This window comes from Hydractinia symbiolongicarpus, chromosome 6 (genome assembly GCF_029227915.1).
Source record: "Hydractinia symbiolongicarpus strain clone_291-10 chromosome 6, HSymV2.1, whole genome shotgun sequence".
NCBI classification, from domain to species: Eukaryota; Metazoa; Cnidaria; class Hydrozoa; order Anthoathecata; family Hydractiniidae; genus Hydractinia; species Hydractinia symbiolongicarpus.
In genome coordinates this window covers 22,686,754-22,708,217 of record NC_079880.1, presented here as the reverse complement: position 1 = coordinate 22,708,217, position 21,464 = coordinate 22,686,754, and the positions used below count along the sequence as shown (strand labels likewise).

The following is a 21,464-nucleotide window of genomic DNA, read 5'->3' as shown; positions in this document are numbered from 1 at the left end:
ATAAACAGCTCAAGTATATTCTCATCCTATATTCTGAAACCCAGACCGCCATTGATTTAATGATAGCAATTAAAATAGTCTGGGGCCGTGGAGGTACAAGAAAAAACTCTCAGTTGATTGTTGCAAAACTGAATAGAAGAAGTGAAAATATTTTTTGTAGTTTGGGATGTGATTTGAAATCTCATTTTGAGTCTATGAAGAATAAACATTACCTTGTTTAAAGTTTCTGCTAACATCTTATCTACCACCTTTGATTACGACTTTAATAAAACGGAAGAGAAGTATTAAACCCAAACAACCCAAAATGATATTTTTGCGTGGCACATACATTTTGATTACCTACTTTTCGCAAAAGTACATTTCGCAAAGAATAAATTTCGCGAATCAGTCAATTTCAGATAATTCACAAAGATTATTTATTGAATGGACCAAGGTAAAAACATTGATAAAGAACTGCACTGTCGGTCCAAAGAGGAGGTTGTCTTCGAAATGTTTCAAATAGTAGAAAAGGGAAAGAAAGAACGCTTTTGAAGTTTTTTTTTTTTATTCAGAAGAAAGAAAAAAAGAAAAAAATCAATCTATTTTTAGAAAGTTTCGCAAAGATTTGTTTTATCAAATAAGTCATTTCTAGTATTTTCGTAAATTGACTTTTCCAGGAATTTTCGCGAAAAAAATGTTGTAAAATTTGCGAAACTTGATTTTATCAACTTAAGTTACCATTTTAAGCATACTATTTATTCAGTGTCTCAGATTGTGTTAAGCATTTTTAATTTTGTGACCAACTTTACTATCGTTATTTAAATTGTTTACCCTGGATAGCCTCTTTATTTCCTATTGGTACTGCTATCAACAAGGGTTCGGCGAAGGGGTTCTATTGCATTTAAAGCTTCCATTTGAGCTACGAAAACTCGTGCGAACGCACAGCAACCGTTCAAGGTATCAATCCAATTTTATGGCTGAACGCGAAGCAGAAAGGATAGATTCACACTTTATTTCAGCGAAAAAATTTTCGAAAAGATTTATAAAGTCAAAAAATGTATGGGTAAGTCTTTCGAATGAATTTTAACCAAATTTTTAAATATATTAATCACGGGAAATGACAGAAAAAGAAGGCTAGAATTATTTATCGTGCACATTTATTCAATTTCCAGACAAAAAAAATCTTTTCTGTCCGAAAATTCTCGTTGCTATGTTGGCTAGCGTTTAAACCCAAGACCCCCCGCACTGGAAGCGAACACTCTACCACAAGTTTACCAGTCAGTAAATCCTTGAGGTGTATCATTGGCAAAAAAAACATAAGTTCCTCCCTACAAGTAATTAAATAGGTTATGTTTTTGTACCATGGTTCAGTAACTGATCTGTTAATGTCGACGGCGAACTCAGGTTATTTAGTTAGTTGTTGTCAGCATGTTCATATAAAGTATTTTGTGGGTCCAACGATGCTTATTTAACACCTGCGTATCTGGAAAAGTAGCACCTTCGAGGTCTACCGACTACAGAGAATTAACGATTTGATGCTTTTTGCTTAAAAACGTGCACAAATGTGAAGAAAGAAAATGCACAAAAGTATCTAAGGACAGGGGATTTAGGAAAGATGCCATTTTAACTGCATCTTGATTCCTGTTACTTGTAACTGCAAAAACAACACAGTTTATTTTTGGCCGACATTTATTTTCACTTCAATTTAATTCATTGTTCTGATCATGTTGTTGATGAAGTCTTCGCGATTGCCATGATCTCCTCCTTCGACGTAATGAGTTGTTTGCTTACGCATGCCACCAGTTGCACAGCTAAGTTTAAACGGCCACAAGAAGTTGTTAGCTTTCTTGAAGTTCTCTCCTACAGTGTAAATTTCGTGGATCAGATCTTCAACACAGATTATGTTCTCTTTACCGAGATTTGCCTCAATGATCTGGTTATCAGTGATAGGGATACGTTGATGGTTGACTTTAGCATAACCACGTTTGTAGATTAACTCGCGAACACTTTTTAAGTTGGGATATCTGAAAAAAGGCAAAAATTTTAATGTTATTTCTTATTCTAATAAACAAAAAAGCACGGAGGTACATAAACGCACAAAAAATAATAAATAATAATCTCAGGCTGCATATGCAAAACAGATACCAGGCCAAAGCGTAATTTCCCAGCCCCTTAAACAAAAACAGTGGCCCACTCTTGATTAAACAGATCTCTCAAGTCAATGTGTTTAATCAACAAATTACAACCTTGTATAAACAAAAATTAAAATTATTATGATCACAAAACAAAATGTTCAGCTTCAGCCAGACAATTGGTCAACAATCACAGAATGTCATCCAAAAAAATATGTCATCATTGCTGAACGTAACATTAAGAACAATTTACTTAGTTGGTAGTTAGCTCATGAGGCCACATAGAAAAGCTCTCGTTCCATGCCTCTAAATTTTGAGGACCTGATAACTCTTGTAATGTTGTATAGGCAGCATATGTTTACTGACAAAATTCATCTAAAAGCAACATGCCATTTTTCAAGTTATTTATCATTATAAATATGTTTGCGGGTTAAATTAGTCGTAATTCACAACTTGCGAATAGAATCATTACACAAAAAAATGTCAAAATTAGGAAATCCATTTTTTCACCATTAAATTCAGTTAAAGGGGCACTTCAGTGAAAAAAAAATATTTTAAAAAAATGTTATTTTAAGAATATAATACATAAATATGTCAGAATAAACAATCGTTAAAATCTTTATTTATACCTTAAGGTTCTGTAAACATCTTCAATTTTAAATAAATTTGCAAGGTCGCGTAAAGTTGAGAAGACTAGGTCCAAATAAACAAGAATACGCCACATCGTGCAGAAAGTCCGTGAGCTCAGCAGCACACCTTCTAAAAGTTTGTTTACTTACTGTTTACATTGTTCGTTGATAAGATGTCTTGTAATAATGACGAAGATTGTAACTTAGAAAACGTAGAATAGGATAATTCTCTTCATGAAAAAGACTTTACAAAATGATTGTGGTAGGTCATAAATGTGTTGCAGATGCTACTGACTTACAAGTAGTTGTTTTGACAAAGCTGTTTTAGAAACTGCATTACATGCAGCCTTAAACAGTTACAAAGATTAAAGAAAATGGGTACATTTACGCCCTGAAAATATTCGGCATGTCCTTCCATCAAAAAAGAAGCTTTTTTAAAAAACAAAGAATAGAAACTTGAGCGGTACGAAAGATGTGTAACTAGAAAACTTTTTTTGTCTGTGTTTGTATTGGAAATTCGTATAATGTTCTTGTATTTAATATAGAAATGTACAAAACGTTATTTGGTTGAGTTCTGTGGATATAAGTACAAATAATGAAATGAGAAGAAATAAGAAACTTTGATCGCGTTCACTAGACGGAATGGCATTTTTACAAAGTGGCAAAATTTTAATATGGAAGTTTATTTCCTGGAGATCTCTTTTAAAGAACTATCTGTGAAGTGTGCTAACCAAATATAAAAACTTTGATCGCTTGGTAGATCACCTGCACTACGTATTTTGTTTAGCCATTTTAGAGTTCTTTCTTTTTTACAACAGACGGGATTCTGTGAAAACTTCCTTCTTTACACTTCTCTAATCAATTGGTACATCAAAACGCAAAGCAACTAAAGATTTAAAAGTAAATTACATACCAAAAGCGATTTAAATGTAAGCTATATGTCTTAACATAAACGTTCTCTGCGCTCACTTAAACTTTCTGCACGATGTGATGTCATTATTTATAATCGGGTTCAGTTCTAAATGAAATCGCGCCTGTCTGTTTTTTTATGAGAAAAAAAAAGAATTTTTATTTCTTATCCTTTTCTGAGTACGTATAAAACAAAAAAGAAAAAAGTGACTTTTACTGGAGTTCCCCTTTAAGTCCATACAAAAAAATTCAAACAAACTTAATGCTTCAACGAAATAATTTAATGATGGAATCAAAACAAATGCCAATTTTATAAAGAATCTACCTAAATCATATCTGCAATGTCACTCGAGTCCTGCAAAGATGATGAATCTTTGATACACTTGAAAGTGCTAGTTTGCTTATACTGAATAAATTTAATTGCATTTCTTGAAGGTGATAATTTCTAGACAGCAAAATTCTAAATGTTCTCTCAAATTTTTGCCAATTTCATCATTTGCAAAATTAAATTCTTCAATTCAAAAACAAGTTATTGTGTATAATTTTACCAATTGTTAGACCTTCCTGCACTTTGATTTTTTAGGAGAAATAGTCAATTATTGATTTAACCCATTAATTATAGGTCCCAAAACAGGTTTCCCACTCCATTTTGCAACTATTTTTAAGTATTTTGCTGTTTTTTAAAAAGATTTTGATTAACAGGGAAAACACATGCATAAATCTAGGGAGATTTAAGGGAAATTGAATTAGGGAAAGAGTAACTTAGAATCACAAGAATAAAAGGATATCAAGAAATTGAACAAAAAACAAATCAGATTAACCAGATTTAATTTACGCTAGCTGATGCAGGATTTATATTATAGACTGATATTTCACTGAAAAAAAAGCCTTTATAAAAATTGAGTTTGACAAATGGATGTTTCTTAAAACATTAAAAGATTTTTAGATGTGAGAACCCTGCAAAAACCCTTACAATGACAGAGATGATTCCTCCGATGAATTGAATAAATATTTGATGTTAATGAAGGTGGAATGTCTTCATAGCTGTAAACTTAGGAAAATAATTAAAAGTATCCATTCACGAAATTCAATCTGTAACTTTGCATGGACTTTTAAATAACCTTAATTATACAGAAGTTCAGCTTCAGCCAGACAATTGGTCAACAATCACAGAATTTCATCCAAAAAATGTGTCATCATTGCTGAACATATTTTTTCTGAGATTTTGAGTGCAACAAACTTTAGACTCACCCCCAAGCAATGTATGGTTCTACTAAACGCAACATATTGATAGTAGATTTGTGTAGACGAACAAAAACACCATTATTGATTTGGCGTAATCGCAATAACTGCAAAGCCTTCTTCACTTTTGGACTAACTTGATTGATACTAAACAAAATTTAAAAACGATCATTGTTTTGTTATTCAGAACGTCAAGGTACAACAAATCCCGTAGCTGGTACATACAAAATCCATATACACATGCAAAGTTTCAAAATACACTAAAAAAATGTGGAGTATGTTGAGTTGTAACAGCCAATTACAGCTAATAAACTTTTTTTTACACTGATCGGATATTTTAAATCTTGATTATCAGCCCTTAGAATTTACTTTAGCAATCAGCAATTACTGAGATAAATTTTGTTTGCCTAAGTAATTCTTAGTTCAGGTACTTTTTCACATGTAGTGTTTATTTGATTGGTAAAAAAACAGGCAGTGATAAAAATAAATGCGATCTCTGTAAACATACCCTCTTATTCTGATGACAAAAGCAAGTTTTGGTTCAGCTGGGACATAGAAGTTACCCTTCTGTTTTGCCATTCGACGAAGACGAATTTCATCACGTTCCTTTGTTCTGTATTCTTTGACATAATTTTCTGCACGGGTAAAAACTATGTTGCGCTTTTCCTTAAGAGCCTGTAATTAAATAACAACAAATTTAAGCCTGGGAAAAGAGTTTTCTGAAAGCGCATACAATAAACTTTTTGGGTAGCCACCACTTGGTTCAAGATTTAAAAATTGTTAGATCAGGTTATTATATTTTTAACAGTTTCTGCTGCCTGGAGAAAGTTTGAGATTGTGCATTTAAAATTGATTTCTACAATTGTTATATTCTGGTGCTGATATATTTTGCTTGTATACATGTGTGCACATGTCATTGTTCTAGACACAAAATCACAACAGTAACTTTGTGCTGCAACTTATCTACCTCTACACAACATTGTGAAATATATACCTTTTTCTGCTTTAATTTTGCAGCAGCACGAGCAGCTTTTACTTTTTCTAATGTCTTTCTCCTTTTAAGGAGGGTCTCTGGGACGCCTGGAAGTTTGTTGCTGAAAAGAATAACAAAAAAACTACAACGTCACTGTTCTCAGTGATGGCTTTCCTAGTCCACTACTTGGTAAATATATAACAAAATAATTATCTAGACGGCATCGCCGTACACTAGTCCAGATGTAACACAAATATAACAACTTAGTTTAATCCATTTTAAGAGATATTCATGGATTTCTTATTAAACTCGTAATAACTTTCTACTAACCCTTCGGCCATTTTACTAGCAACTTCGTAAGAGACTAACACTTAGCACCCAGGCTTTTTGTTGCATTTTCTAGACTGGGCAAAAATTATGTTATGAGCTAGAAAATGTTCAAGATCACAATAGTTTTAGTGTTATGCATTAAATAAATCTTTTTCGGTTCATTAAAGGAGACTTTGCATAAATAAAATGCATAAAAAGGAAAGAATTATTGTTATAAATACTTTATCTTTTTCATTTCTGTGTGTGACAGTTTTCTCGACAGTATCCAGTCTAATACAATTATAGAACTGTCTAATGACCGACCATCCTAAGAAAAAAAATTTATAAAATATATTTTAACAGAGTGAGAGGGTTTGACCAAGGTAGTACATCGTATATACACAAAAATGGAAGGTAACAAGGACGAAGCATTAAAATGTATACATTTAGCTGAAAAATTCCTGCATTCTGGTCACAAAGAAAAGGCTATAAAGTTTTTAAACAAATCAATCAAGCTATACTCTACTGAGAAGGCTAGAAGTAGGTGCAAAATTATAATCTTTTTAACTTTGTTTTATAATCTACACCAAAGATTTGAGCAAGTGTTTGCTATTCTTTAACATTTTTCTTATTAGAAGTCTTATTAGAATTTTCTTAGCATGTTGCTTTACACGAAAAAGGAAATACATTTAAAATAACAATAGTAATGTATAATCTGCGTGACGAGGGTGCCGATAAGCCACATACCCCGTAAAAAGTGCAGGCGTTTTCGGGCGAGTTTGGCGTTTTGAAAAAAATTCAAGTATTCGCCCGAAAAAACCCGCATAGACCCGAACAATGTCCAAAAAAAAAAAACAGACACTAATATATGATTCAAAAAAACTATAAAAATTAAAATAAACTTCCTATGTCGTAGCGAAGTTCTTAGAAGAACTGTTTTTGATGGTTTTTGAAAAAGTTTACTTTATAAATAACTTATATATAAACTTTATTAACTCCTTTCTCATCAAGCGCCTTCTTTCCAACCATCCTCCGCATGGTTTGTTACAAGGAATTACATTTCGGGAATGTTCCGGGTGAGTTCGGGAAAGTGCGGGCGGTTTCGGGGGACAACCGCCAATTTTATTTGAAAATTCGCCCGAACTCGCCCGTATATATGCGGGCGATTTGCGGCTTATCGGCACCCTCTTTCTGCGTGCTCTGAGTAGTCCAAAATGTCAATAATTATTTTAAAAGACAAGGATTGCCAATCTAAGACAAAATAGGCAGAGAATTCCATGAGATGTATGTGATTGCACATGTTTGCGCCAACACACACACAAACCTATTCTGGAAAATTGGGATATTTACCCGCAAAGCCTATTTTAGAGTGTTTATCTTCTCCTTTACTGAACAATTAACAATTGAGCATTATTAACTAGTCGGTGACCCATGGAAAACTGTTCACCCATCCCTTTTATACAGCATTGCGTGCATATCGCTACTTGCGATACCATTTTGCGTGACTGACAGACGTATACGGGTAGATGTTTGGTTTTTGTCTTTTTAAGGTTCTACAACTTTCAATATTATTATTGAGTATGATTCTAAGTTTTTTATGTTTATATACATATATTCATAGAAAAGATATTATTTTCAAATTCTTAACTATAAAAAATGCTGCCGTGAGAATTATTTTAAATCTTTTTTTGCCTTTCTTGAAAAAGAAGAATGTTACGTAATAATCGTATGCAAAGAATGTTTCGCCATTGCTCATTTGCAAATTGATTTTTGCCACAAGCTCTTGAGGGACCTGTTTTATTTTTAATTCTGTATATACATTCTTATTTTGAAGGTGAAGGGTCTCCTTAAGAGACAAGAGAGGAGTTGAACGTCCTCCACCATACCTTAGTTTAAAGGGGCGATTGTGGAAGTCCCATGAAATGCCACATAGTGATGGTGTCACTTAAAAAAACACCCAGTCCGGTCTGTGAACGGTTGGCGCTAGGAAGGGCATCCAGCTGTAAAACAATGCCAAAACTCTTTATTAATGGCCGTAAGAATAGTTGATCAGACAAACTGCGTAAACAGGGCTGGAACTCTAAGGAGAGAAGGTGTCGCGCACGGTAGGACAGATGTCAGGTGTGAGCATCGTCAGACCGTTACCCAGCTATCACATCACAAGGTAGATAACACTAGGTTGAGGATGGCTAGTGTAAATGTTGGTACTCTGAGAGGTAGAGCAGGTGAAGTAGTTGAAATGTTAGAACGTAGATCTGTTGATATGTGTTGTGTTCAGGAAGTCAGGTGGAGAGGAGCTTCAGTAAGATTTGTGGAAGGTAGGAGGGCAAGGTATAAGCTTTTTTGGATTGGTAATAGTGATGGATATGGAGGAGTTGGCATATTCGTTGCAGCGAAGTGGGTAGAAAAAGGAATAGATGTTATGCATGTTAATAGTCGTATTATAGTGATAATTTTTTGATAGGTAATAGGATTGTCACTTTTCTGTCAGTTTATGCTCCACAGTGTTACATCAAAGTTTGGAGACACTGAACTTGTCATGGTGGGCGGCGACTTTAATGGTCATGTTGGGAAGTCATCTGAAGGTTATAGAGGTGTGCATGGAGGCTTTGGATTTGGGAGCAGAAATAAGGAAGGGGAGAGATTGCTTGAGTTTGGAATGGCAACGGACATGGTGGTTTGCAACACATCATTCAGTAAGAGACAGAGTAGGATGATAACATATGAGTCAGGTGGTTGTAAGACACAGATAGATTACTTCCTGGTTAAAAAGTCAGACAAGAAAGTGGTGAAGGACGTGAAAGTTATGTCGGGGGAAGAGTGTGTTTTCCAGCATAGTTTGCTGGTTTGTGATATTATCTTGAAGAGTGTTAAAGAAGCCAAGGGAAAGTACAGGCCCCGTCGAAAAGTCTGGAAGCTGAAGGAAGAGATTGTAGCAAGACAATTTAGTGCAAAAGTTCAGCAGTGCCTACAATAGTCAATGTGATAGTGACAATGTTGAAAGTACTTGGACTACTTTGAAGAATTGTCTTCTAGAAGCTTCTGATGATACCTGTGGGTGGACGAAAGGACCAGCTAGACATAGACAGACCTGGTGGTGGAATAATGAGGTTGACCAGTGTATTTGAACTGTACAGCTATTTTTGATTAATAAAATTATCTTATCTTATCTTATCTAAAGGAAAAGAGGAAACTTTGGAAAGAGTGGAAGTCAGGTGGTAGTAAAATTATTTACTTAGAAGCTAAGCGTCGTGCCCGTACAGCAGTGTATAAGGCAAAATCAGAAGCAGAGAGAAACAGATTTGCAGATGTGTTAAGAAGGGAAGACCAGCACAATGAGGTATTCAAGATAGCAAAGCAAATGAAGAAGACTAATCAAGATATTGTAGGTGAGAAGTGTATACGTAATGATGAAGGTGTTTTGGCTAGCACAGAGGAGGAGAAAAGGGTAGCTTGGAAGAATCATTATCAGAGGTTGCTTAACACTGAGTTTGATTGGGACGAGGATAATTTGTCTGATGATGATGTCGTAGAAGGGCCAGCTATGCAGATCAAGACAGAATGGGTAGTGGAGGCTATTAGGAAATTGAAGATTGGCAAGGCTGCAGGAGTATCAGGTATTGTTGCAGAGATGGTAAAAGCATCTGGATATATTGGAGTTGAGCTTATTACAAGTCTTGCTAACCAGATTATAAAGGATGGTGCTATTCCGAGTGAGTGGCAGTCGAGTGTAATAGTGAATTGTTTCAAGGGCAAGGGTGATGCATTAGAAAGGGGTAACTATAGAGGTTTGAAGTTGGTTGATCAAGTAATGAAAGTTATTGAAAGAGTGATTGATAAGTTACTTAGAGAAAGAATTGATATAGATAAGATGCAATTTGGTTTTGTTCCAGGGCGTGGCACTACAGATGCAATATTTTTACTCAGACAGCTTCAGGAAAAGTATTTAGGAAAGAGAAAGAATCTCTATTTTGCCTTTGTAGATTTAGAGAAAGCTTTTGATAGAGTGCCACGTAAAGTTATTTGGTGGGCTATGAGAAAATTAGGTGTGGATGAGTGGCTAGTTACGATGGTACAGTCTATGTACAGCAATGCTAGAAGTCGTGTCAGGATTAACGATTCACTTAGTGATGAATTTAGTGTAAATGTTGGTGTACATCAGGGTTCTGTACTTAGTCCTTAGTTGTTTATTCTAGTCTTAGAAGCGCTGTCGATGGAGTTCAGAACAGGTTGTCCATGGGAGTTATTGTATGCAGATGATTTGGTTCTCATAGCAGAGTCGATGGAAGAATTAGCTGAAAAGTTTGAGAAGTGGAAGAAAGGACTAGAAGAGAAAGGGCTGAAGGTAAACACAGCAAAGTCTGAAGTCATGATAAGTAGCATTGCAGCCAAGTGTGACCTTGTAGTTGGAAAGTGGCCTTGTGGAGTTTGCAGGAAAGGGGTTGGTAGTAACTCAATTTTTTGTCAGACTTGCAAGCATTGGGTACATAAGAAGTGTAGTAGTATTAGTGGAAGGTTAAGATCTGGCATACAGTTTGTATGCAAGCGTTGCAAAGGTGAGATTATAGAGAATGAAGTATTTCCAGCTTTAATGATGTACAACAGTGGCTCGTTAGAGATAGTTGAGAACTTCTGTTACTTAGGTGATATGTTGGGCAGTGAAGGGGGTGTTGGAAGAAGTGTTCCTGCAGGATAGGTTCTGCTTGGAAAAAGTTCAGAGAGTTACTTCCTTTGTTGACTAGCAGAGTCCTGTCAATTGAGGTAAAAGATAGGTTGTATGGGGCCTGTGTAAGAAGTGTTATGTTGTACAGTAGTGAGACATGGGCAGTGAAGCAGGAAGATCTTGACCGTTTAGAAAGGAATGATATGAGAATGGTTAGGTGGATGTGTAACGCCAGTCTGAGAGACAGAAAGAGTTCAGATGAGCTAAGAAGCAGGCTAAGTCTCCGTAGAATTAAAGATGTTATCCAGATAAGAAGATTGAATTGGCTGGGGCACTGGAGGAGGATAATTGGGTAAGTGTAGAGACTTGATAGTTCCTGAGGCAAAGCCCAGAGGCAGACCGAGAAAGACTTGGCAGGAGGTTATAAGGACAGACTTGATACAGAGGAAGTTGAGTTTAGATCTAACACAGTCTAGATCAGATTGGAAAAGGGTCATTAATATACCCCGTCCAACCCATGCTAGCATGGAAAACGGACGTTAAGCCGAGAATGATGATGAATGATGATTTGTTTCTTTGGGAAAGAATAGTTATAGGAAATAAATGATCCCTAGTATTACAATCATTACGGAGAAAAGATAAATCCTAGTAAAAAGATAGTCAGATTAAGGGGTGGATTGACACTGCAAGCAAAATGGCGCTGTAGTTTAGTAGTTATAGCTCTCGCACCTTGTGCGGGAGACGGGTTTGATTCCCTTTGACAGTGATTCAATATGGGTGAGTGAATGTTACCATAGCCCCGGGTTAACCCAAGCCATGTGAGGGAAATTTGGGAGATGGCACACTGTCTGAGCTGTTGATGTTGCAGGGAGTTGTATGGTAGAGCATGGCCCCTGACTGGGTCTGTGTAGCTCAAAATGAGCAATAAATACTCCAGGATTTCCCGTCTAAGCCATGGCCCTCCTGGAAATAATAGACAGGGTATATCCCTCGCAATTTGTGAGGCTGCCCATGTGAAATATGCACATCTATCTATCTAATGGAGAACATTGCTGCTGTGAATACACGCATCCTTCTCTTCTTCAGTGTTTTAATGTAACCCTGCAGTATATACTTGATATAGATTACTTTTTACAACGAATCAATGTGTTTTGTTGATATATTTAACACTTTTACACCACTTATAAAGTGAATTAAAAAATTTTTAAAAATTGGATGCGCAAATTCTCCAGTAGAATAATCTTCCTCTTTAAAACTTCCTTTTTCCAAACTACAGTACAGTCCAAGTGTAAGCTTTCCTGCAAGTTGAAAGCATTTTTATCTTATGTTTATGATTGTAATTACTTTTGTGATTCCACATTTCTGCAAGCCACATTGCGACTGATATAACAAAAGCTTAGTAAGAAAACAATACAATAACTATTTTCTCATAACCTTCTTAGGTATCAGTGCAAATTAATAAATTTTAACAGCTTGTTAATTACGCGAAGGAATACAATAAATCAAGCATGAAACAAATGTTATTAAAATAGTTTTTTATATTTTAAGGACTTGCACATTTTACAACAAATATTATTTTTCTAAACATTTTATTCTATACTTTTTTTTCAACAAAACATTGCCCAAAAGAAAAATTGCACATAAAACTAAAGGTTTACGCCCATGTTTTTATTTCAAAGACTTGCAGTGTTTTAGAAATAATATCCTTCTGAACATTTTTTTTTATTATTTTTTTTAGCAAAACTTTGAGAAAAACTTTTGCAACATGACTTTAATAACAGATCTTTCTTGATGAATATATTTTTTGCTGGGTAAAATTAGTGCCGTTTTGATAATTCTTTAGCAACTTACACCGCCATCTTAACATTTTACACTACTGTTTTGACAGTTTTCAAGCAAACTTCAGCAGTATATTAACATTCCAGGGTACCGTTTGGATAGTTTTCAAACAAAATATGGTGCCATATTAACCTTCTACAACCCTGTTATTACAGTTTTCAAGTGAACTACAGTGCAGTTTTGATAATTTTCAAGCATACTACAGGGCTGTATTAACTTTTCCTGTTGTTTAATTAAAATGTGGTTTATGAAAATAACTTAGTTATCTTTAAATTTTTATTGACAGACTTCTGCATAGAAGAAGGCACTTACTTCCATAACAACTGTTAGTAATAATGCACTAATGCTTTCAAAATGCTTGTCAGTATTAGCATTACTTGTTAGTCTCACTTCAAATAAAAGAATTGTTCTCATCGGTGATCTATTAATTGGTCAATTTGCTATTTACCAACATACATGAATAACATTTTATTTAATAGTCATAGCTACATTGCTAGCTAGCTAGTTTGCAGGTCACATAGCTAGAATTACTGCATGAAGTTTCAAAATACAGGAAAGACTAAGGCTGTTTAAAAATAAATTTGTAAATATCCCTTATATATTACGTTTTAGATTTGCTAAATACAATATCTCAAGACACAACTTCAAATGGCGATGCTCCTGGTGTTCGGAAGCGTAGAAATAGTGAAAAACAAACAAAGCAGAAGGAAGATGAGGAAGAACAAGAAAAAAAATACACACCTGAACAGGTACAAGCTGTTAAAAGGTATGTCACATAAGGTTATTTGAACCTCTCTACCAAAGTTTAAAATCAAAACTGTACTTAACACATTTGCTTAAATAGGTGTCTCAGACTCTCTGGGTTTGTTATGGGTGGTTTTTTCAATAGGTGCATTTCACATTTTTATATGAATTTGAAAAATTAATGGAAAATATTAACCAAATGAGATCCCCTCTAAGAATTATTTTGTTAAATAAACACTATTTTCAAATATAGAGCAGGCACCTATTCCAAGGAGGCACTTAAAAAATAAATAGCCATATTTTGTCTGCCTCTGAGCAAAATGGCACAGTGGTGATAGCATTTGAAATTTGATTATAAAGAATGGGCGAACCCATGGATTTATCCACTGGTTTCTACTTGTAATATATATTTTCCATCAAAAAGGAACATTAACTTCATAGGTGTGCTTAGCTATTTTAACTTAAAAAACTAGCTGGCTTCAGAGTTCAGCACCAGCATTACATATCCATCAAATCTTTTAACAAACTGTTTTTGTTCAAAACGATCAAGATTTTCTCCGTTTGCTGCCTATATGTTTTGTCCAAATCAAATCAAATTTAGAACAAAGTGAACATTATTTAAAGGGCACCTGGGGTACAAAATGATGTTAGACTTATATTATAGAGCTTAAAAAGTTGGTTAACAAGTCTTTAGGAAGCTCTGTTCGTTTTAAAGATATTAATGTTTAAAGAATTTCGGATTTAATTATGCAGCATAAATTATGATGCCATATTTAAGTAATAGCAAATTTAATTATTTCAACTATAACTTACACATGATATATTAAAAAAGACATTTCTACTTGGTTAGAATAAAAAAGTGCAAAGATTATTATGACGTGCTTGGCGTTGGACAGGACTTCTCGGAAAACGAATTAAAAAAAGCGTACAGAAAACTAGCATTACAATTTCATCCAGACAAAAACAAGGCTCCTGGTGCTACTGAAGCTTTTAAACGTAAGTGTTATTTTTCTTATTAAGTGTTATTATCACCAAATGATGACAACGTATTTATCGAGCCATAATCTTTTTATTTCAATTCACATACTATATTTACCTGCTGCAGGATTAGCATTTCAACCTTAGAAGACAGGGTGGGTTTAGTAGAGAAGCAGGAATATTTTTCAAACCATGGAATTTAGGGAGTATTGTTTTCAACGGAAAAAAAATTAGCAAGTGTTTAAAAAAGTCAGCAAATATAATGCGTAAAGACCATGAAACTACAAATAGATTTAAGGCAAAACTTTTCATGCAATGAAGAATGCAACTTTTACAACTTTTAATTAAACTTTAACTTTTATGGATTCAAAATTTCTATGAGATACAATTAGAGATACGATACAGACCTGATAGAAATTTGGTAATCCCAAATGCAGGATTATTGGAGATATAAAATTATTTTTTAAACCTGTCCTAAAAAAGCAGATTTACCAGAAAGGCAGGAATGATTTGTTTTGTTTTCTGTACTTTTACGAAAGTTTAAAATCGAACAATCCTAAATTCTGATTTATCAAGATCGAACATAACAACTTAAAATTTATTTTGTTTGTATGTGAGCTGGAAAGACTTGTTGATGGTTTTCTAAAAGTAAATTGTAGAAAGATGTAAAAAATGAGACAACAATTTTTGTTTCCTGTAGTTTCTTAGTGTTATTTTCAATATTTTAGGAATAAGCAATTCTTTCGCTGTGTTGAGTGACTCTGAGAAAAGGCGTCAATATGATAGGTATGGTGAAGGATTGCAACCAAGTCAAGCAAGACGACAAAGATATTATCACGAAGATGACTTTGAAGGTTTGCTAGATGTTGTATTTTCTCTTTAACAGCCCTAATAATTTAAAGAAAACTTTTTTTATAAATTTCTGTGTAGTTTCAAATCTGCTTAAAACCATTTAAATTTTATTTAAGGTTCTATGTAATAAAACCAGTAAAAAATTTTGATCAATAAGAAATTTATTTACCAAGTCACAATTTGGCCACTTCCAATTTTTTTCAAATATAAAACATACTGTAATGATCCGAACAAATTAAAGACAACTGTAATTTTCAATTTTGTTTTTTTTTTCTGAAAAATACAACTGAACAAAAGATGTAAAAAAATGAAGTTTAGTCTTGGGTTTGGGTTTCTTTCTTGGGTTGTCAATATAAGAAAGTAAAATTTTTAAATAAGCGCCCAGTTTCTCAAGGTAGTTTTCGATTAAGCGTGCCCTCTTATCAGGTGGGCGCTTATTCAAGAGGGCCGCTTAATAAGTGCTGGGTGCTTATTGAACTTTGAGGAAATTACCTGGGCGCTTATTCGAGGGGTGCGCTTAAAAATGCTGGGTGCTTAATCGGATCATTACAGTGTGTCCTGTTTCTGTTTTTTCTCAATTTAAAATTTACATTTGCCAACAACTGTTTGTTTTTTCACTTTCAGGGGACGTTTCGCCTGAAGATTTATTTAATATGTTTTTCGGCGGTGGATATCCCTCAGGTTAGTAAATTTGATGATCACTATCAATTAATTGGTTGGTAATGAGGCAACTTTCTTTGTAAATAGAGGAGGGGGTGAAGGAAAATATGCTTGGGACTACACTCCATTATATACTAGTGAAGTACCAGACTACTGCGGAACATGATTTTTTAGACGTATGTATGGGTTAGACGGGTAAAACCCGACTCTAATAGTCAACTAATTGACCAAAATTAAACACATTGATCTTATAAAAAAAACTCTTAAAAAAACAGACAAAGATGTATTTTTTTTTATCTGTGCATGCAAAGTTCTTCTCTTACATCACATTGGTCCAAATAATATTATCGTGTATTTCAGGCTTTAGCTCAAACATAAATGAAAATATTGTTATATTTTTTATAGGGCGTGTTTATGTGCATCGTCCAAGACAACATCATCACAACCAACAACAGGTGTGTACACCTCAATAACATCACCTTTGTTGTGTAGTTCTCTGTACACGCTTCAATAACAATAACATAACCTGTGTTGTGTAATTCTCTGTGCACGCTTCAATAACAATAACATCACATTTGTTGTGTACGCTTTCCAATCCCATTTTTCATTGAAAAATTCTCAAAGTAAAACCATAGGATAAGTTGCATACTGATATCGCAATTGGAAATACTGTTAATATAGTTAGTTGTTTCTAGCCATGTAGCACAATCTTAATATCCTTTACCAGACTAACTGTGTTGTTGCTTTCTCTTTTTTAGAACGTTTCATCGATGTACCCTCTCATACAAATACTTCCATTATTATTAATCGTTTTGTTTTCATTAATTAGTAGTTTTCTCATACCGGAACCTGTTTATAGTTTCCAAAAAACTTCGTGAGTATTTTTTGTTTGTTTGCTTGCTTGTTTGTTTGTTTGCTTGTTTTTTTGTTTGTTTATTTTTTCTTTAAAAATCTGGAAATCCTGGAATACTTAGTGAATTTTTGGCCTAAGAAAGAATCTGGGAAACTCAGTGGCATTTCTTTACATTTTATATCTATGCACAAAAATTTGACAATTTGCTTACAAAATTGTTATTCGTTTTAATTTTCAATTTTTCGACATTTCCAATATATCCAAAAACAATCTTATAAAGTTTTATTTTCTTAAATAAGTAGTAGTGTAAGTAAGGATATGGAATATCTCAATAAATTATGTTTACCTGTTTTGTTTGGGTAGTCGGCAGGCTTTATCTAGTTTTTTGTTAACTGCTTTCCCTTATTATTAACTAGAGAAGTCAATATGCCATAATAAAGCAAACTGTATTATACCGTTGTGTTTTGCCATAGACAATATCGGTATCCCATGGCAACTCCTACTTATGGTATAACGTTCTATGTCAAGGTGAGTGTGTGTGTGCAGACTTATATACACATGTCGTATTGTTCGAAAGACCAACAGTTGAGTATTTGCGTTATGTTTGAAAAAAACCTGGAAGTGCAAGTTTAGCTATAACCAAACGTAGACCATGACCTCCAAAACAGGACTTACTTAAACTCAAAAAGTAAAAAAATTACACGCGTGCTAAATTAGCTATACTGAATTTGAACATCAAAATAAAAATTCATAAAGCAAAAGTTTCAAAAAACATGAAATTCGGGAATGTCTAGTCGCTTCACAAAACTACCACAAAAAATACAGTTGTAATGGTTGTTTTGTATTTCTTGGGCTGTAAACACAAGGCTACTAGTTTTGACTGATGTTTGTTGTTACCATCACTGCTTCCCCACTAAAACTGTGGTACCTAGCTACTACGGCCACCATTTCCTCGTGTCAGCCTTAGTAAAGCGTGGTATGATTTCTTAAAATTTGGTTTCGCGTGGTAACACACCAATGTCCTCACGTAACAGCCTTGTGAAGGGTGGTAAAACTAGATTTGTCTCTCGTGGTAACACCAGCCAGTCTCCTCGCGTCGGTCTTAGTCTACCGCAGGGTGATATATGACTTCATAATTATTTCAAGTTAGCTTTGATGTGAATTATTTTCTTTAGGATGCATCAATACGAGATCAATATACTTCACAGCAATTTTCACAATTACAACGTAGAATTGAACGTGAATTTTTGGAAAATCTACAAGTTCGGTGTTTTAGGGAAAAACAATACAGTAAGTGTGACCATGTTGTTTTTTTTAGATTTCTTCAGCTTATGTTTGACCATGCAGTTACTTTCCCTTTCTCTTCAAGGCTTTTGCTTTTTTTATTTTTTATTCTTCTTTATTCTTTTGGTATAAAAACTTTTAATTTCTGGATCCGGGTTGGTTTAAAAAGTTTTCTTTTCCGATGCAAAGCAAGAGGCTGTTTATATGGAAAGTCAGACGGAAAAATAACTTACCGGATCAAACGAAGTCTGTCCTAAGCGACGAGAATTTTAGCCAACTACATATAAGGCCGATAGGAATTTTCTGGCATAAAGAAAATTATAGATCTGATTTCAATAATATCCATCCATTTATACTTCAACCAATAAACTTTCATCATTTTTCGCCCTATAAAATTATTTGCAGCCCTAAGTGACGAAGAGTACCAAGTTCACGAAAATTTCGACTGATAAAAATTTAGGCCGAATTTGTTTGGGTCAATTAGGTAGCAGAGGTGGATATACAAAAAACAGGACTGTGAAATTATTACAAAATATTTTCGTATTTTTACGATCAAGCTTATTCGGGCATGTTTTTCACTTCGTCACGGTAAAACGGGTATTCAACTTAAATCAACTGGAATCTTGATTTCTTTGTATCGTCCTAGCATGCTGTCAAAAAAATCATCTGTATAAAATTCTTGATTTTTTATAAAACTTTATTTTTCTCCACAGGAGCAGAATTATACCACCAAGCCCGACTTTGGGCTAGCGAAGAGATGCAAAGTAGGGCGCAAAATTTTGTCATGGAATCTTGCAACCAACTTGATGGCTTGCGAGGACAATGATAAAAATATGTAATTTACCGAACACCGAACAAGCAAATTGAGTAATTTACAAAATGCCAATTAAGCAACAGCGACATTGGATTTCAAACGATGCGTTCTGGCTTTTATGATTCTATTTTTTATCCAGTGATCAACAAGCGCTACACTACGAAAGTACAACGAATGTTCACGAGATGTGTACTCAATGTTTCGTGTACGGCTCAAACAACGGAAAAAAGCATTGAATCGGACATATTTTAAAGTTAACTGACTAAAAATGACGTCATCTCTTCTATTTTGTTTCATTTTTAATTATCTCACTTGACGGGATTTGAATAGCCACGCAAACAGAGCGTCATTTTTACGTCATTTATACTGCGCTGGTAAAGCGTTGTAATTTTATTGAAAATTTTCGACGGTGTGTGCCGGCGATAAAATTTTATTTTTTTATATTTTTTTTTCTTAAAAATAAGGCTTCGTTATAACGTGAAATTTTGTTCAATATCTTTACACATTCCGAACTATCTTTTTCTTTGACACATTATTTGATAGTAGTTGCGACAACAGTACAAAGGTACAGTCTGTATTGGAGCTTACTTTATACTCACTATAAATAGAACATCAATTTTGCTGACCTAGGGATGTTTTTTTATAAAAATGGAACATTGAATATTTTAAGAATTGGCACGCGTCCCTTTAAAATTCCCCAATTTTATTTTACAAAACCATACGGTTTGCTGCATGTTTTTATTTCCAAAATGCATAGAAGTGTCATAGAATCTACATTTAGATAAGTTGTAGACATTAGATGATGTATATAAATATAAAATTTTGTAGTTGTAACTTATACAAATTTCAACCCAGAAGTGTGCCAGAATCGAAATATGAGAAGTTTTTTTAATTACATAATTTTTTTAATGCAATTTTTTTGCGCTTTTTTGGTAACGAATTTAAAAATACGTATACCCTAAAATACTTGATTAAACGTCCTCTTTATTAAGCGCCCACCCTCTTTTGCAATTATTTTTTTACAAATGGAGAAATTTGAACGCGTATGAAGCATAGACAGGTGAGAAGAAACAATAAAAATTAATTAGACAAAGGCAGTACTCAGTGAGTAATTTTAGAATTGAGATTATTTTTTTCCCATTGGATATAAAGAACTTCTTTTATTTTTAAATTACCCTTGTTTTTAGTTTTATCTATTATTGTAAAGCAACTTTAATTATAAGCATGACTCGTTGGACCTGTGAAGTTAAAAATAATTAAAATTGTTTAACACATAATATAGAATCATGTAGTGATATACAAAAAGCATTAGTAAAATTAATGAGAAGAATAAAAGGTGTTAAAACAAAGTTAAACAGGGTCAGCTTGTCTAGTGCGGTTAACACATGTTCTGTAAAACATAGCGCTCTTACTGAGTCAGGATTGTTACAAATTTAAGCTAGTTTTAATTTCGTAGAGCAATTTCAAAAAATAGAATTAGTTTTTTCTAGTAATTCTGCCGGAGGTTGAATCAATGTTCATTCCTTAGCAGCAGCCGGTGATAATTAAAGAAAATGTGCACTAATATGACTGCAGATCTGCAATAGTTGCTGGATTTTGTTGTGTTTTATTTATATGAAGACTTCAGGTCATATCATGAGGCTTATTGTAAAAAACACGAATTGAATCTCATTTAGTAGGACGCAAAAAGTAATTATTAACAGTTTTCTAAACATTAAAGTTATTATCTGGTATAAATATTTTGGGGAAAAAATAATAGAACAGGTACGCACAGTGACAATGTTGAAAATGAAAATTCCGAACAATAATAAATATAGGCCGTGTTTACACCAGGAGATTACTCAAAAAGTACGTTCGCTCAAATATTTGCGGTTTCATGCCTTTTTTCCCCATTCGTCTGTACTTCCCTTTTTACCCCTTCAAACACCCCACTTATTGAACCCAATCTCTGTTTTACCCGCTAGGTTAATAAGTCAATTCGTAAAAATAAATTTTCGAGAGCTGTTTCATCATAGATATTATAATAATTTTAATATCTCTATGGTTTCAACGGACAATTTAAATTTAGCGTGTACAAAAACTTTTAAGATGAATTTCAGAGAGAACGAGGCTTCGGAATGCTTATAAAAAGTACTTTTTTGGGCTCAATATATGCTTAGGATGCTTAATGGCAAAAAGATTCAATTTGCTTATGAAAACACATGACACATGATCAGGCCTAAAATATGCTTATTTGGAAAAAATTACCAAATTTAATTTAACGGATGCTTATAATATATCTGGAACGTTGTTCGATGGAAATCGTTTTTTATATATATTTGACCTGGCAAAAAAAATTATCTTTTGCAGTGTTGAATGCTTTAATTTTTTGCACCAAACCTTTAATGTCGCCAAACTTGAATTTCTCAGGGCGCGCAAATGTGGGCAAAATCGAATATCACAAAATTTAGGTAAGGGCCTGATTATATGAGGGAAGGTGGTTCGGCTGGCCGGTCAACCAGAGACAAGACTTACACTGCTGCCAGGTTAAAAAAAATGCGGTGCAAGATGTGAACAACAAGCAAAATTAAATCAAAATCATTTAGGGAATTTATAAGCTGCTCC

General features: G+C 34.0%; 2 protein-coding genes across 2 annotated transcripts; one reads left to right on the top strand and one right to left on the bottom strand.

Annotated features, from left to right (window-relative positions):
- Nucleotides 1–1,650: 1,650 nt before the first annotated feature.
- LOC130647634 (60S ribosomal protein L7-like) lies at nucleotides 1,651–6,280 on the bottom strand. Its single transcript, XM_057453572.1, has 5 exons — nucleotides 6,195–6,280; nucleotides 5,886–5,985; nucleotides 5,400–5,566; nucleotides 4,901–5,038; nucleotides 1,651–2,003 (listed from the first exon to the last, which is right to left on the bottom strand). The coding sequence occupies exons 1-5, from the start codon at nucleotides 6,203–6,205 to the stop codon at nucleotides 1,685–1,687; spliced, it is 735 nt and encodes a 244-aa protein (XP_057309555.1). The 5' UTR covers nucleotides 6,206–6,280; the 3' UTR covers nucleotides 1,651–1,684.
- Nucleotides 6,281–6,541: 261 nt separating this feature from the next.
- Nucleotides 6,542–19,836, top strand: LOC130647633 (dnaJ homolog subfamily B member 14-like). Its single transcript, XM_057453571.1, has 10 exons — nucleotides 6,542–6,713; nucleotides 13,288–13,441; nucleotides 14,270–14,415; nucleotides 15,126–15,251; nucleotides 15,874–15,930; nucleotides 16,315–16,364; nucleotides 16,668–16,783; nucleotides 17,236–17,290; nucleotides 17,938–18,052; nucleotides 18,760–19,836. The coding sequence occupies exons 1-10, from the start codon at nucleotides 6,581–6,583 to the stop codon at nucleotides 18,870–18,872; spliced, it is 1,065 nt and encodes a 354-aa protein (XP_057309554.1). The 5' UTR covers nucleotides 6,542–6,580; the 3' UTR covers nucleotides 18,873–19,836.
- Nucleotides 19,837–21,464: the final 1,628 nt, after the last annotated feature.

Excerpts from the sequence above, each read along its gene's own strand:
- LOC130647633 (XM_057453571.1), top strand. The coding sequence starts at position 6,581 with ATGGAAGGTAACAAGGACGAAGCATTAAAATGTATACATTTAGCTGAA. Across the intron at positions 15,252-15,873 it reads TCACGAAGATGACTTTGAAG|GGGACGTTTCGCCTGAAGAT; the intron begins GTTTGCTAGATG and ends TTTCACTTTCAG. Across the intron at positions 18,053-18,759 it reads TTTTAGGGAAAAACAATACA|GAGCAGAATTATACCACCAA; the intron begins GTAAGTGTGACC and ends TTTTCTCCACAG.
- LOC130647634 (XM_057453572.1), bottom strand. Across the intron at positions 5,567-5,885 it reads CAAAATTAAAGCAGAAAAAG|GCTCTTAAGGAAAAGCGCAA; the intron begins GTATATATTTCA and ends ATTTAATTACAG. Across the intron at positions 2,004-4,900 it reads GAACCATACATTGCTTGGGG|ATATCCCAACTTAAAAAGTG; the intron begins GTGAGTCTAAAG and ends GCCTTTTTTCAG.